Below are 17,726 nucleotides of genomic sequence, written 5' to 3'. Positions count from 1 at the left end.
TTTTCAGGTATTAAGGATCAGAAAAGCCTATTACCCATTTGGAGGGGTCAGTTTCCACAGAAATGATCTTAAGGCTCCTATAATTTATATGTGCTGTGATTTTATTAATTATAATGGTAATTAATGAGTATCTGTATTTTAATGAGTAAATATATATGGGTTTATCTTACATAGATATTTTTCTCCTCCTGGAACTTTGCTATAATACTGTAGCCATTAACCACATGTGTTACTGAGTACTTGAATTATGGCTAGTTGGAATCAAGATCTGCTTAAAGTGTAAAATACATACCAGATTTTGAAGATTAAATACAGGGAGAAAAAGTATAAAATGTCTCAATAATTTAAAAAATATTGATTATATATCTAGGGCACCTGGATGACTCGGTTGTCTGACTCTAGATTTTGGCTATGGTCATGAACTCACGGTTCATGAGTTTGAGCCCTGTATTGGGCTCTGCACTGACAGTGTGGAGCCTGATTGGGATTCTCTCTGTCTCCCTCTCTCTGTCCCTCCCTTCCTCTCTGTCTCTCAAAGTAAATTAAAAAAAAACACTTTAAAATATTGATTGTATGTTCAAATGACAGTGTTTTTTATATTGGGTTAAATAAAACATAGCTAAAATTCATCTTTTTTTAACACAGCTGCTAGACATTTGAAAATTGTAAATGTCACTATATTATATTTCACTGGACAGTGCTGTTCTAGAACCTTAGCTTAGAATAAAAATCTAAGAAAAGGAAAGTTCCCCGAGATCCTAAATTATAAGATCTAAAGTTAATGTAGAAACCCCAAACTGCATGAATATAACTGTAGCCCATGAAATTGTCTCTTTTGACATACAAGGATATGATAACCAATTTATAAAAAGGCTCTTCTTTCTCTCCATATGCCTACCTCCTCCTCTTTACCTCTGAATTTTAGGGAAAGTTAATATTTGTAAGAAGAAGGAAGCTTCTTTCTTTGTGAGCATGGTGGCCAGGGGTGTGGGAGGGTGATACTTCCTGAACTGGTGTCCCCCCAGAGAACTGTCTGTTCAGCAGCACCCAAACCATATTTCTTAGTCTCTGTTATTTGTTCCTAAAGGGGATATCTGTCTTCACCTTCAGTCTTAATTTAGATTTGTATTGTGTGAGTGGTATTTTCATTATTGGATACAGTTTTATGTTAGTCTTCCTATGAAGGTTTTTGACATATGTGGATAAAAAGTGATTTAGAATCTGTCAGGAGAAAGGAGAGCTGTTAATATACACATCAAAGGTGATTGTTTCTGAAATCAATAAATACATGCTACATAATTGTAATCATTGGGAATTTCCAATGACCTTGACCTACGTAGATATATACAGGTAAGTTCTAGTTGTCTCTAAAAACATATCATTTACCGTACATCTTTCTTGGCACATGGCTGGGCATAAAAACACATTGTAGTTACTGGTATTACCACATATTAGCACACTCCCAGTATCCATGATGACAGCAAACTTCACAGAGTAAAATATCCAGATTGGCAATTCAGAATTAATCTTGTAAGATCTCTAGTTGGTAATTTGATACTACTACTAAAGCAAATGATTTATTTTTAACAAATTATAGTGGGTTTCAAGTTTAACTGCTCCTTCGAGTGACTTTCTTCAGTGAAAGATGGGTAGGGTGGGGTTGCAGGCACTGTGCAGGGTGATGTGCAGGCAGCACGTGATGTGTAGGGTTTCGTTCAGTGTGAGTGTAGAATTAGAAAGGGAGATGAGAAACTCTCAGTCCAGATAAGCTGTCCTCCAGGCCTTCAGATGAGAGCTTGAATGAAGTAGCTGAATGCAGTATTGATTCCTTGGCTTCACCAGTCAGCAGTGACAAGCCTAGGCAGATGATTCTGGAGTGCCTGCTTGCTTGTGGGTCACAGGGAAGGCAAAGTTGAGTGAGTTTGCTGCCCAGAGACATGGCAAAATGACATATTCTTTAAAAATTCACTACCATTAAATATCTCCTTTCCTCCACTCCCATCCCTTTTGCTGAATCCTTTTCATGTTGACAGATTCTGAAATTTGTTGCATATTCTGGGAAATGGTCCAGTAAGACTTGATTTTTGTCATTGTTTTGTTTATTGACATTGTTGAGTTTTGTCCAAGTATAAGGCCAAGTTGTTATAACTAGGACCCCAGTGAAGAATTGAAATTAAAAAAAAAATTTTTTTTGAACAGCCTAAATTCTGGAGACAATTTCACATTTTTATTGGGTACTTTCTTAAACTATGTGGTATCTGAAATTGATGAGCTGTTCACAGGTACAGTTAATCAGGGATTATAGCATTAAAATCTGGGCCTGCTGTTCATTAGCTGCATAACCTGGGCAAATTACTTCTGTTCTTTCAGCCCATCTCATCTGTAAAAGGGGATAATCATAGCAGAGGTAGCACCTCCCTCCTGAGGTTCTTCTGAGGATTAAGAGCTGGTGCAGTTGAAGTTTTAGGTCAGTGTGGGTATAGTAAGTGCTTGAAAAGTTTCCCCACATGCATCTTCAATATACAAAATGCTGTCTGGACTGAGTAACAAAAATGTAAAACAGGGGAAGAAAGAAACCTGACATAGTCATCTGAAGTGAAAACATCTTACTCTTGGAGCACCTGGGTGGCTCAGCCAGTTAAGCATCCCACTCTTGGTTTTGGCTCAGGCCATGATCTCATGGCTTTGTGGGTTCGAGCCTCGCATTGGGCTCTACACTGGCAGTGCGGACGGAGCCTGCTTGGCATTCTCTCTCTCTCTCTCTCTCTCTCTCTCTCTCTCTCTCTCTCCCTCTCCCCCCTCTCTCCCCCTCCCTCCCTCCCTCCCTCCCCTACTCATGCTGTTTCTGTCCCTCTCAAAATAAATAAATAAATAAACTTTAAAAAACACCTCTTACTCTTACGTTTCATTACAACTGTTTCTCAAATACTGGCAGAATGTTCTTTCTGGATGTGGTTTACATCACATCCTATGAGGTCCTTGCTTAGGAGAGGTTGGTTCCGTTCCATTATTTCTCACATAAGTTCAGAGACTTCTTTCATTGATGTCTTTCTTTCTGGCCTCATCTCTCAGGGCCAAGCTCCACATGTTCTTCATCTGCTTAGTCAGATTGTACCATACTGTATTACACCCTGTCCTCCAAATGTAACAAATTACAAAATTTTACATTCTCTAAGTGTTTTGTAAATTACTTTTAAAAAGAGACACATTAATTATGCATCGCAATAAAATAGCTATATATGGGAAAGGTGGAATGTAGTAAAATGCCTTTTTCCTTTTTAAGTCCTCTGTTGTAGGGTAGTGAAACAAGTTCGAAACTAATTTATCAGTGTATCAGTGAATTTTCCGGGGATTTTTTTTTAATCTGAATATATAAGCATTGTTTTTAACCATGCAGTTTTTTTAACCAAAGCAACTCCAGGGAAAGATTGTTTCACTACGTTCCAGACTAGTATAAATTACAGTGTTACATCTCTGTTCAAGAACATTAAAATCCTCAGGCAGTAAGTTACAGAGTCTCTTATTCATTAGATTCCAGACTCCATGCTTCTGTGATAGGATCTTCTAAGAGGGCCACCCCTGTCCATACCAGGTCATTTTGCACCAGTTTCAGAGTCACAGATCATCCAAACCATTGGCTCTTGCTGCCACCTTTTCTAGTCTTGTCATTGTCAGAGAGATGGATTGTTGTGTTCCCAGCCCTTGAAGGACTTGAGGTGTTCCCATGCCGAGGTTATGCTTGTCTTCTCCCTCTCTGGCTGGCACTTTGTCACTGCCTTCATCTTCCAGGTGCCCAGGTACACTTTGTACCTCTTCCTCTCTTACAAGGGATGGTGACATTGAGGGCAAAGGAATCTAACATTTGCCAGACATGGTGCTAGGCATGTTATGTCTCAATCACAACAGGTGATGACAGCCTGTTTGACAGATGAAGGAAATGGAATTTCTCTTCATCTTGGTCTAAATCCCGCCTCCTTTATAAAGTCCAAGCATGCTAGCAGAGTTTTCTCTAGCCTAGTAATGGGCTTGCTACCTGAATCTGCTAGCATATGTGGTAGGAAAAAACCAAATTAAAGTCCTCTGGCATCAGAGAGACCTGCCTGGAGATCTCACTGTTGTTTCTCCACCAGACCAGACTGTGGCAAGGAACTAGGACATGCTAGATCACATTCAACTGCCATCTTGGTCACTGTTTCCAGTGATAACATACCTGTGGGTTAGGAGTCCAGCAGAATCCAGCTTTGGCTAAAATCTTCCTATGACTCATAGTTTGGTGAGGTCCTGGTATAGTTTATCTTAAATAGGTTAAAGTCCACTAAATTTCATCAAGATTCAACTATATAGTGATGTATATAAATATTAAATGCTATATTATTTTTTAATTTTGAACTTACCCATCTACAAGAGTTTTGGTAAAATGCCTTTTTTTTTTGTTTGTCAGCATCACAGGGTTTTCTTAAGTTGAATCTAGAATTTCAATTCATATATCCTTCTTATTTAAAGAAAACCACAATTTTAGTATTTGCATTTGTTTTTCACTTCTCTTCCCTACCTAGAAACGGTGGAAAGAACTCTCTAAGGAAGACTTATGTCCTGCTTTTGATCATTCACCAACCAAAATAATGACTGAAAAATACAATGGGAATAGGATAGGCCTAGAAGAAGAAAAACTGACAGGTGACAGATACACAGGACTATCCTCTAAAATGCAGGATACCATGGAGGAGAACAGCGAGAGGTAAGCTGATGGCAATAGCATGCTTAAAAAGATGAGACTTTTTTATTTTAATAAATTCAGTGGATATGAACTAATATAGGACTTTTGTTTATTGAATTAATGTAGCTATTCACTTACTTATTACCTAAGGGTATTTGAGTAGTATATGATGACATTGTTGATCTCAAAAGCGCTTTGGCCCTATTATGAGGCCAGTACTGATAGAAACCAGTTGGAAAATGGCTTAACTCAGTACTAACTTGAGTGCTATAAAGTTAATATAATTAGATGCTAAAACGTACAGTATATAGAAAATAAGTTGTACGAATACCTAACATTTGTACAAGTATTCGTGTTCATATTTATGGTTGTAATGGAGTTGATAATATGCCTTTAATGAAATGATAAAATAGTTAAATGAATATTTAAGCATCGTTCCATTATTGGAAGGGGAAGAGTCTTTTTAAAAAAAAAAAATTACACAAAATGCCCTTTTATACTTTTTGAGTTTTGAAGCCATAGGAATCTGTAAACGATTTCAGTTTTTAAATTAAACATTTCCATTTCTAAGGCTCTGATTATCTCTCACCAGTTAGGAAGCTGGCATCCTCAGGTATGAGTGAAAGAGCTCATTCATTTCCTCTCTTCATCTGTCAGTGATGTTCTCTCTCTTCTTTTTGTCAAATAGCTTTTTGTGGAAAATTGCATGTTGTAGTCCTGTTTGTTAACATTGGGATGTTGGGGCACCATGAAAATTATTGAGTTCTCCTATACATTACAGTAGCTTCACTTCTGTGTTTCACCAGTATAAAAATTACCTGAAATCCTATCACAGGTAACATGACAATAAATACATGTGTGTTATTATGTATTGTACTGAAGAGTTTAGTGACTTAGCAGTGTTACTCCTTATTTATGGTTCTAGTGGTTTTAAACTAAAGTTAAAGCATGAAGTTGCTTATTTATTCCTTCTTTCACTTTAATTAGAATACTTTTAAACCAAGAGATCAAAATTGTTTTAAATTGTCTTTATCGGTAATAAGATTCTCAGGTTCCTAATGTTGTTGTTTTGGCTAGTACCATGTGCAGAATTAAATGGAACACAGGCTTGATGATTGAATCGGTATCCTTAGTATTTCAAAAGTGTTGATTTTTAATCTTTCCTAAAGAGGAAAACCACTCAGGAGTTACAGAGTGATTGCGGAGGTGGTTTTATTGGGGGCAGGGGAAGTGGTGTGTGCATACATAGGTTGTTTGCTTCCCCCACCCCCAGGATAGAGCAGAGAAGACTGAGAGCAAAGTTGTAGAAAAGTGAAAGGGCATAAAAGAAAGATTGCCATGAAAAATTGTATTGTTCAATCCCAATAAATTTTAATACTGATCTTATAGCTTTGCATTAGGGAGGCTAATAAAATAAATCAAGATCTTATTGAAGGAATTTCAGTTTCAAGGGAATAGAACACAATACGTTTTCTTTCATTTTCATTATTAAATATCCTTCAAGTCAGTTTTTTCATAATAAAGGTCACATTCCTATAGTCATGAAATAACTTAGTGAGTTATAAAAAAGCATTTTTTAGGGGCGCCTGGGTGGCGCAGTCGGTTAAGCATCCGACTTCAGCCAGGTCATGATCTCGCGGTCCGTGAGTTTGAGCCCCGCGTCAGGCTCTGGGCTGATGGCTCAGAGCCTGGAGCCTGTTTCCCATTCTGTGTCTCCCTCTCTCTCTGCCCCTCCCCCGTTCATGCTCTGTCTCTCTCTATCCCAAAAATAAATAAACGTTGAAAAAAAAAAAAAGGCATTTTTTAAATAATAGAATACAATAAAATAGAAATTAGAGTTTAAATTAGAGGATAAAATAGATCAGAGTATCACAGATAATAGCTAAGTACTTTAACATCTTTACATAATATAGTAATTCTATACATTGGCATATATATTGTGTACATGTATAAGTGTATTTATGTGTGAGGCTACTTTTGTGTGATGACCGTAAGATATTTCTTGCTGTTAAAGTTTAAAAGCCAGTGTTCTCAATTATAGTGTAACCCATAAACCCAGGTCACTGAGTGGAGAACAGTTTGGATAAATGAAAAGTCAGGTTACTTGGATCCTTCTCCTTTGTGTTTGCATAGCATGAAGTATGCCTGTCAGGACATGTATTGGTAGTAGCCTGCTGTTGGTGCCACTGTAAGGAATTCCATGTGGCCTTCCGAAGGCAAGGGCCCACAGGAATCGTTCCCTACCGATTTGTGGCTTTTGAATCATAGAATTGTTTAGACCTGGGAAGGTTATTACATGGGCATAATTTCCTTAGGCCCAACTAAGTAAATAAAGATTCACAAATAGAGAATAGTTCTTTCTTCTCTCAAATTGCATTCTTAAATTAAGTAATGTCATCTCTTGGTACTTGTTTTCGTTCCATTCCTGAAAACATATAGTACATTTTTGGAAAGCAAGAGCCTCTATTCCATTATTCTACATGGGAAAGAATTCTGTTTTCAACCCAATCAAAACCACAACCAGTTTCTCTAAATATCATAAAAATCCTCTTTAAAAAATCCTCATGGGGTGCCTGGGTGGCTCAGTTGGTTAAGCATCCGACTTCCAGCCCAGGTCATGATCTCATGGTTCGTGGGTTCGAGTCCTGTGTTGGGCTCTGACCCTATTGGGGTTCTCTCTCTCCCCCTCACTCTGCCCCTCCCCGACTTGCTATCTCCCTCCCTCTCTCTCTCTCAAAAAAAAAAAAAAAAAGAAAACCTCTTAAACTCTTACATAATATTTAAAGCACTAATTACATAATCATGTAACAGTGAACTCATATTGGAGTTATATGGTAAATATCAACACTGGATAAAAATTATAATTATCTTCTATATTGTAATGAAATTTTTAAATGAAATAATCTATTAAAGATTCTATCTGAATTGCAACCTGGTTGTTTGGCCTCAGGCTTCTGGCAGGAGAAAGTACATGTAATCTTTTACATATTTTATATATGTTTCACCTGCACTTGGATACAACTTAATTTCTTTTCACTGGCAGGTACACACATATTTGTTAATAATGAATTTTAAATTCAGGTAATAATTTATGCAAGTCATTACAGCAGAGTTCAGACTGCCAAAGATACCCAGGTGTATGATAGGTAAAGTGAGGAAGACATTAAAATTCAAAGGGCACACAGAGATAAGCAAAATAGAGCCTCAAGTTGCCAACATATTTAGGGAGTAAAACAAGATCCCAAATTAGCAACATGACTTATTTACTGTAAATTAAATGCTGTAAGGTAAGAATAGAGGGATTCTAGGGGTCGAGTGGAGGGAGAAATGAAAGAACAGAATTGAAAAGAACATTGTTAAAATAATCTAATATATAGTATATATTCAAATTTCTCTAGTTGTCTAAAAGATCCACCTTATAGCTTTTTAAAAAAAAATAATTTTATTGAGCATAAGTTCAGTGGATTTAGTACATTTATAGAGTTGTGAAGCCATCACTATAATCTAATTTTGGAATATTTTCATGATCCCAGTCTCTGTAGCTATTTAAAGAAATAATTCAAGATTTAATCAGGGATCATGGATTGTATTTGATTGATGTTAGTCTTTAGTCTCCATTAATCTGGAACTTTTCACCACCACTTTTTTTCCCCTTGCCTGACCTTGACATCTTTGCAGCTGCTATACCAGTTGCCTTCTAGAACACCCCACAATCTTGATTCCTCTGATTGTTTCTCATTATTAGATTCAGGGTAAACATTTCAGCTGGGGGGGGGGAAGTTGGCTCTTAATGTAGTAGACTGACAAGGCATTCAAAATTTGTAATCAAGCTACACAACTAGAGAGCTGGACTTAAGAACACTTACTGTGGCAATAATGTTTAATTCAGAGGCAAGGAAACTGGTTAGGTTTTTGCTGTATTATAGGAAATAAGTGAAAAGAGGAGATGGAGTTTGTGAAATTTTTTTAAAGGCAAGATATAGTAATGTACATGTTGCCATTAGCCATTCTTCTTTACAGTGCCCTAGGACTGTGTGTCTTGGGAGTCAGAGAGCTTCCATTGGAACAGACATTCTGTATTGAATAGGAAGATGGATGCTAGAAATAAGTGTGAAATAAGTGAAATAAGCAACGTATTCTCACAAACAGATAGGTAGGCATCCCATGGTAGCATCTTCATGGAAGTATGAAGCAGATAGCTTTTATGAGTGGCCTTTGTGGAAAATCATGTAAAGACAAAAGTGGCTTAGATGCCAGGGACTCTTATCCCTCACCTCTTCCAGCTGCTTAGGAAGAAAACAAGCTGACAGCCTCCAGCTCACATTTCAACAAAAGAAAGCACCATACTTATTTTCAGGTCCTGCCAAAAGTATTTATTAATAGAAAATTTTACCAGAAATTGTTGAATTATTAGAGTACATCTCTGGACCACTTAGAATAATTGAAAATCCTCCCCTTTTTCATTCTAGTGTTTTAACGAGTTTAAAAATGTGGGGCTTGGGAGGTGGGTATTTGGGCTTAGGTCCTCTGCATTAGAGTAACTAAGTCTTACCATGCACTTCCTTTCATTTGTTTTTATGTATTCTAGCATTCTACGGAAACGTATTCGAGAGGACAGAAAAGCTAACACGGCTCAGAAGGTGCAGCAGATGAAACAGAGGCTAAATGAGACTGAACGAAAAAGGAAAAGGTGGTTATATTGGCAACCTATTCTCACTAAGATGGGGTTTGTGTCAGTCATTTTGGTGGGCGCTTTTGTTGGCTGGACACTGTTGTTTCAGCAGAATGTCCTATAAATAACAGTTCTGCCCCGCAAGCTCCCGCACTAATAGCTGACAGTGTTGCGTTAGTCACAAGGGTTTGTCTGTTAGCAAACTCCTCACACCCCAGAAATGGTGCGGTAGAATAGACACCAACCAGACAAGTGATATATTCAGTCCCCAGCCCAACATCTCAGGACACTGTCCCCAAACTGTAAACAGCTATCTGAAATAAAGACTTGAATGCTTGTTGAAAACTGGTACATTTTGCAACTGTATTCGTACATGTTCAGTGTAATATTTCACCTGACCAGATTGAGAAATCCTCAAAACAAAGATTTGTTTTTGGAGGCTATCTGGATTTTAACCTGCACTTGATAACAAGCAATAAATATTGTGGTTTTATCTACATTATTACTGGAAAGAAAATGACCTTTAAATAATGCGTGTAATGTATAATGTACTGTTGACATGGGCATCAACATTTTATATTCTTAATCATTTCAGGGTAAATATATTTTATAAGTATTTAATCTTACTTTTGTAGTTAAATGTACTTTTTAAAAGCTCAATATGCAAAATCTGTTACCATAAAAAAAATAAATTGTATGTTGATTCAATTGTACTGGATACATTTTCCTAAAGAGAAGTTTGATATGAGCAGTTAGAACTAACTTTAAATAAGCACTTTTTACTCTATATTTGCATTTCTTTTATGTTTTACAGTTTTCCCAAATTTAAAAAGAAAAACAAACAAACAAAAATTTTCCCTAAAAATATCTTTGAAGGAAAATTCTCTTTACTGGCATAGTCAGGTAACATTTGGTCTCAAGACTTTGTAAAGAAATTGGTTTCTGTAAAGCCCATGATGGATACTGTTTATTTTTCATGAACATTTCAATGTAATTACCCTAATTTACAGTTGGGATAAACCATGCTTTAGGAAATAAAAATAAGGAGCAGCATTTTATTATCCACAGTTTCAGTTTACTATACTGAAGTTTTGAAGTAAAATTTTTTCAAGTTCTTTCTACTTCAATAAATAGTATGATGATGTACAAACCTGACCTTGTCCCTTTAACTTCTTAATGGGTATTTTTAAAGCATATTGTCTGGTGAATTTAACTGCTCATTTGAGTGCTAGCCTTCTTCATATCCCAACATTCCATTCAGTGTTTAACTTGTTTAGCTTAAACTTTAAATAGTTGTTATAAATTTAATTACTGATATAATAAAATCACATTATTTCACTGGTTTTCGAACTACGCTTATTGGATTTTTGAAGGGTCGCCCCGAGGTGGTTGGAAGGACTCCAAGCTACCAGCCTTTACTTTCAACCAGAGCATCTCTGCTTTATCTATTTTATATACTACATAAGATCGCTGCATGAGGTTTAATTATTTTAAGGGGACAGTTAAAATCTTAAAAACAGTTTGAAAACCATTGGTATAGATAGGTATTTTGAATTGATTTGAGTAGCCTTCTTGAATGTGTTAAATTATGCTGAAAGTCTGAAAGCAGGATGTAGGTGGTACTACATATTAAATAAGATTTACGTAACTTGTGCCTGTGTCCTAATTCAGTATTACTGTGCCCTGTAACCTTTAAATGGAGAGGAGGTAAGAGGGACTTTTTTTTTTTTATGTCTGTCTGCATTAAACCTGTGTTCAGGTACCGGGACCCGTCATTATTGGTTTAAAACCTTTCTAATTTGCCTTGGTTTATATTTGCTAAAATGCAGTATATTACTCTGCAAGTAAGATACGGGTAGATCATACTGAGTGTCCAATCGAAAGTAGCCTTGCCTTAAACAAAAAGGTAAAAACTTCTTACAAAAAACAAATGCTGATAATGATGCCCCTTTGCAGGGTAAATGTGTTTCCCTGGATTCTGGATTTTAGCTTTGCTTTTTGTCTGCTTTCTTTCCTTCTGAGTGGTGTTTTTTGTCATATATCTTAACAATCATGTTCAGTGTAGTAAACATTTGTTGATAAACTTCTGCAGGGGTTAGTCATCTTTCCTCTCAAGCAGATCCTGAAGGATAGTGTGTTAAGTTTTTACCAGTAATAATATTTTTGGTGGGTTCCATGTACTAATTATTAAAAATACATGTGCTGTGGTGCCCAGGGTCATCATCCTGGCCCCTTTATTGAAAGCGGTGTGCTAGTCAGAGGGAAGGACACAGACCGGGCTCCTGCCTTCTCGGGTAACAGCCAGACGACAAAGTTAGCAATCCGCGGTAGGTTTTACATTTTACAAAATTTGTGTGTCCTAATATTTTCTAATTATAACAGATTTTAAAAGTCAGTTGTGTAGTTTGACTTTAATGAGGTAGTATTATTTTTGGAATAGGTTAAGGACGAAAAAAAGGTTTTTTAAAAAGCCAGAGGCTTTATCATTTTTAAGAAAGGATATCTACATTAATATATAGTGCATTTGTGTTCATATCTGTCCCTGCTGATAAACTGACAGCTGTCTTTGATTTAATGCTGTCTTCTCTGGCTATACCAACTGGTCACGTATTTGTTTCCAAGTGTAGCTAAATATTTTATGCTGGCCTATTAGCAATTTTTATCTATGCTTGCTTATATATAACATGTAAAAACAGTTCTCCATTTTTAGTTTATCTGTATATAAAATAAAAATAATACCTTTTCCTGAATCCTTAGAGGATTAAAAAAAAAGTAACATGTGAAAGTGTATAGAGAACTTTAGATCAATATAAAGACCATTCTTCATGTTTAGGATATATTTTATATATGTGCTCTGTCCTTTTCCTCTTCTGTCTTCAAATTAATGCTGACTCTGCATTGATATATTTCTACCAAAAGGAATGAACAAAAAAGAGGAAGTAAAGCATTGATTTTTTTGTTGTTGTTGTTGTTGTTTTTTTAATATCTCTGCTTAACAGGTATGTTACGAGAAGTAATTATAACTCTTAAGTTAATTTTATGTACATTTGTGCTTTTGTCCCTTTCATTTCAAATACACAAGAATTGATGGTATGAATCAAAAAATACATATTGGTTTAAAAAGTAGTTTATGGAATGGAGCAGCCTCCACTTTTTATATCAAGTCCTTTGTTTTCAGTGTCAGTTCAAAGTATTGGTACCATTTATTGATTGGTACCAATAAACTGCTACCATTTATTGATCATTTACTATGTACCAGGCACTGTGCTAATATGCACTTTTATAGATTATCCTATTAAATCCTTACAATACGCTTTTGAAGTAGGTGTTGTTATTAAGCCATAATCAACCTGAGATTTAACATTGCTAGGTTCTTTTATGCTGCAGTCATTGCAAAGGCTCTGTAGATTAGAATCGATCATTCTCAAAGAAAGACTTACCTCCTACAAGTCCTTTCCCTCTTAGAAAAATATCTGACTAGATTCTATGTAAATAGACACAGGCCAGAACCTGATTATATTAGAAATACTGTCATTAACCTTTGTATATTCTATTTCAGCAAGTACCTACATCCCCAGGGTGCCTGCCTGGTTATTGTACAGATTTTAAAATTTGGTCTGCCTTGGTTTTTACTTTCAGACACAAAACCTAACAGAGGTTTTTCTTAATATAGTCTCTTATAAGCCTAATGCCATTATGTATGTCATCCACTTCTTCCTATGTTCAGGCAGGAGTTGAGGAATCACACCTTCTGTAAACATCTATTTGGTTTTTTTTTTTTTTTGTCCAGCAGTCCATGTGGGTTTGGCAGGGGAGTGGGGAATAAGGATTAAGGGCTTAGATGTCCGAAATCTGTTGCACCCCAATGGTGGGGGGGAGCTGAGGTCAGACCTTGGTGCAGTGATCTGGTCTGAAACTAAGTGCAGAAGTGTCTGTTCTGTGTTCTCCTTTCTACATCAATAGCTAATAATAAAGTCTCTCTTAAGAAACCTTTCATTTGACTTTGACTATTTAGAGGATAGGGGCACAAAATCTTACAAATAATATTTTGAAGGTAATATTCTTCCACATAACCAAACTAAGTTCTACTGACTTAATATGTGGGTCTTGGTCATTCCTTGAATGATTTATCCTGGAGTTGACCTGTTTCTTTCATCTCTTTCCCTAGTTCATTTGTTTAGATTTGATTCCATTTTTTTAATACTTATCTTCAAAGCACTATTTCAGGATGACGTCATCCATAGCTCCTACAAGAGTGAATATGTTAGAACTTCAGCTCTCTCTTGTTCCATCAGGTCTGTGATGCATAAGTGCTGACTTGCTTCGGTGGGAAGAGACTCGGGTTGTGTGAGCTGCACAGTGCCTGCTCTGCCTGGGCCTCCCCAGTCCAGATACTGCATGCTTTCAGCTACTTCCATGTCCTCGCCATGAGATGGCCATTTCATTGTCCCTCCAGACCTGAGAATTTAAGCTTTTAATTTGGGAATTTTAAGCCACTCACTTCCATGGGTAGTGTTCTAAAGAACAAACTTCTAGGAAAATGGTTATGAGTTTAGCCATCTCATTTTTCCCTCATCAGCAAGCATTTTCTCAATATTTACCACATTCAGATTGCTCCAGCAACAGCAATTCTGCATAAGTGCTTTTCCTCAACATTCTTCAGAGAAATAGCCATTAAATTTTGGAAACTTCTTTGGGGAAAGCGTTTTCCTCACTGTCATTTATTCCATCACAGGGCATTGCCAAGTGGAAGCAGTGACTCAGATGAGAAGCTTTTACTTGGTATGAAAGGCTTCGTCTTTATCAGTAACAACCTGACAGTGAAAAATTTTAAAGAGCTCTGACCATCTCTGGGTAGTCCACTGGGAGACTGCAAAGTTCAATCTTTTGAACTCCTTCTATTTTGGTTTCATAATGTAGAGCGGAATATAGGAATTACAGGATATAGTGGCGATATTACAGAGTCTACTTTAGTACTGTGGTTTTTCATTAGGTAGTATTAATATATGTGTGTGTATATGTATATATATGTGTGTATATATACATATATATACATATATATAGTACCTATTATATACATAGCGTATTATATATAGTATATATTATATACATAGTATTTATAGTATATAAGAATTGCATGGAAGGTTTTTTTCTTTATAGAGACCATTTTTTAAAGAAAAGCATCAATTCTTTATTGTTGCTCTAATTTGACATAGATTTTTGTAGATGTGATGGTGTCGGTATTTCAGATTACTACTATAAAAAAACCGAAGTTATTTTGAGTTTGGTGAATTCAGGAAAGGGAGACTAGATATGTTTGTTTTCTCTACAAGGCAATGCTTTCTTTGCTCACCTTTACAAAAGGTTTTGTGATTCTTTTCAGTAAAAAATAGTGTGAATATCTGGTGGCAAAAAATACTTCGGATGCAGCTTGACTTTCTATTACTTCAGGTATGGAGCCAGCTTGGGAAGATCATGCTCAGTCTGTAAATCTGGCCCTGTTCCAGAATGACAGTGGGCAGTGTGCACAGGCGCTTTCTCCACAGAAAGCTTGCAGTACGCACGGCTAATTCCACTTGATTTGTTTGAACCCATTTTACCTTTGACTTGTTAAATCAGCAAAAAAGTGATTCAAGTGAACATGTTTTTTCCTAAAATAAAGCCTGTCTTCTCAGTCCTGCAAACAAATACATTCTTTTAAAATAGTTAACACTGCCAGTGATTCCATCTGACTTTTCCTATCCCCCAGAATAATATTTACAAAGAAAAAAATGAATTTTTAAAAATGCTGTCAAATTCTTTTAGTCGTTACAAGTAATAGTTTGCCATTGGTAAGTGAATCGTTAACACTGCTGGGGGAGACGGCAATGTGTTATTGGACACCTGCAGTTCTGCCAGTCAGCTTAACTGCATAATCTAAATTTAACCTGCCTAACACCTCTTCTACATACATTACCCTATTTTAAGATAACAAAAGTAAGTCAGAGGAGAATAAGTACCTTGCCCATAGTTGCACAGCTAGTACATGACAGCTGAAATTCAGACTCCTGTCTGTGGAATTCCAGTAGCTCCATACCTCACTCTGCTTCTATTATGACTTTGTTTTTTATGGAATATTCAAATACTTAAGTGGAAAAAATTAGACAACCACTTGTTAAAAACCAAAGTAACCCTCTTCTTGTTTTTTAAGTGAAACAAATCAAAGTTTTTTCCTCCAAAAATTTTTGTGAAAACAGGTTGAACTGCCACTGAACAGCACCAGAATATTCTCTAAAGCAAACCATTATTTGATTCACTTTGATTGAGTGGATTAAATTGCTTTGATGGGCAGATTTTCTCAATGCATGGGAAATAAATGTTTTTTACAGCAATCAGAGTCAGTAAGAAGCACTTTTCCTTACTATGTCTGCTTTGGTTGAGGGCTCAGCAGAACCCAGCAGTAAGCATCCGTAGTAGGTTTTGTGACTCACAGACAACTAATGAGAATGTTTCTTGGTGACTTGACATTTCTCTGTGCTGGACAATCAAGAGAAATGGGGTATTCAGAAGACCAGGTACTTGGTATTGTTATTCTTCAGTAGGAAGAGCCGGTCATTAGGAAAAAGCCCAGTTTGTAGTATTTGAAAGTTTTTGACTAAACGTTATGGGAGAATGTGTGGGTATGGTTTATATTCCTATTTATACATATGGAGACAATAATAAGTATTTATTTAGATTTGGGGGTTTTTTGTGTGTGTCATAGCGAAGGAAGTCAGGGGAAGAATGGAAATAACATTTACCTCCAGAGTTCAGTTACTTGCAAATATTGTGAAATACCATCAAAAACTGCCCTTAAAATAGTTATATCATCTGTCTGTTGCTTGTTTAAACTCTCATTAATCTTTACTTTTTGACATTAAAATACAATATGTCAATTATTTTATGTCTGTGTTTTCTTTTATATTGGTAGTAACCTAAATGATGTCACTTCGGTTCTGTATTGCTATAATCATTAGTGTTATCCTTCAGGACAAAAAAGCATGCTGCTAACAGTCCGTGACTTAAAGATATAAGCCAACTTTATGTTCAGACCTTACGTTCATAATATTTTTAGCAGTATGATACAGTGGAGGTCCAAATTGGATTAGACTTTTGCATTGAATTCCAAAGTATTGGTAAGTCTAGCACATACCATATAATCTTGCTAAACTGTTGTGGGTACATTTTTTTTAAACCCGTCTGTCTGTCAGTATTTCACATGGAGGTCGTTTCTTGAGTAATGCAGGATGACCTGAGAAATTCATAGTTAGTAATTCTTGATAAAGCCGTATGAGTTACGGTGCTTTAACATGAGTCTCCCTCACACCACCAATTCTGTTTGAAAATCGAGCACATAAGCAGATTTACCAAGATAACAGTGAAGCACTTAGTGTGGTTGAATGTGATACGTTGGAATGTTTTTTAGTTGCTTTTTTAGTTCGTTGTTAGTCCTTTTGTTTGTGTGTGTCTATGTATGTCTGTGTGTTTGGTAAATCTGAATTGAATAGATGACTTCTTATTTTATGTTTTAGGCCAAGATTGACAGACACCTAAATATTCATGACTTGAGAATATTCTGCAGCTATAAATTTTGAACCATTGATGTGCAAAGCAAGACCTGAAGCCCACTCCGGAAACTAAAGTGAGGCTTGATAAACCTGTAGATTGCCTCACATTTGTCTGTTTACAGAGTAAACTTTACATCCAGGGAAAGAAGAGCACCACCAGCAGAAGACTTTGCAGAACCCTCTAATTTGATGTATTGTTAAGTTTTTTTAATGTGTGTATCAAATGTAGAAAGATGTAAAAGAAATAAATTAGGAGAGACTACTTTGTATTGTACTGCCATTCCTACTGTATTTTTATACTTTTTGGCAGCATTAAATATTTTTATTAAATAGACTATGTTGGTTTGTGTGCCTTATCTTAGGACAGCACTGCTTTAGCTAATGAATGTTTCCTTAAGAGTTTACTCTCACTTTTTTATAACTCATAATCGACGTTTAAATTGAAATCGGTTCAAAATGTTGGTCACTTACTTTTAAAAATTTTCTTTAGTTACCTCTCAAGTAGTCTTCCTGTCAGAATAGGTTAGATGAAAGCACAGAAGAAAAGTTATAATACTCCTTTTGTTACTTGGAAAAAATATTAATATGGATTATGGTATTAAATTATTTTTAAGTAAGTGTAGCAACTCAACGCAGTTTTTAAAATCATAGTGTTACTCTTGTGTTGGATGTTGTGTGTTCCTCAAACACTTCCTGTTATAAAAAGACCAAGGGTTCCCTCTTGAGTGAGAAGCTTTTGGCTTCTTTACCA

At 36.1% G+C, this 17,726-nt stretch overlaps 1 protein-coding gene across 4 annotated transcripts in view; it reads left to right on the top strand.

Annotated features, from left to right (window-relative positions):
* Window positions 1-17,331, top strand: part of PTPN2 (protein tyrosine phosphatase non-receptor type 2) — an 86,040-nt gene extending 68,709 nt beyond the window's left edge. For 2 of the 4 annotated variants that reach the window (XM_040479468.1, XM_040479472.1), the window contains 2 exons: window positions 4,557-4,738; window positions 9,306-9,886. In XM_040479468.1, the coding sequence (XP_040335402.1) occupies window positions 4,557-4,738; window positions 9,306-9,513 (390 nt within the window). In that variant the 3' untranslated portion in view covers window positions 9,514-9,886. Of the gene's footprint in view, window positions 1-4,556; window positions 4,739-9,305; window positions 9,887-10,203; window positions 10,293-16,939 lie in introns of those variants that run through there. The other 2 variants (XM_040479469.1, XM_040479471.1) reach the window with 2 other exon arrangements.
* The last annotated feature ends 395 nt before the right edge of the window (window positions 17,332-17,726 follow it).

Source organism: Herpailurus yagouaroundi, unplaced genomic scaffold, assembly GCF_014898765.1.
Source record: "Herpailurus yagouaroundi ecotype Mexico unplaced genomic scaffold, PumYag 142, whole genome shotgun sequence".
Taxonomy (NCBI): Eukaryota; Metazoa; Chordata; class Mammalia; order Carnivora; family Felidae; genus Herpailurus; species Herpailurus yagouaroundi.
Note: the sequence above shows the minus strand (reverse complement) of the source record. Positions and strands in the feature narration are given on the sequence as shown.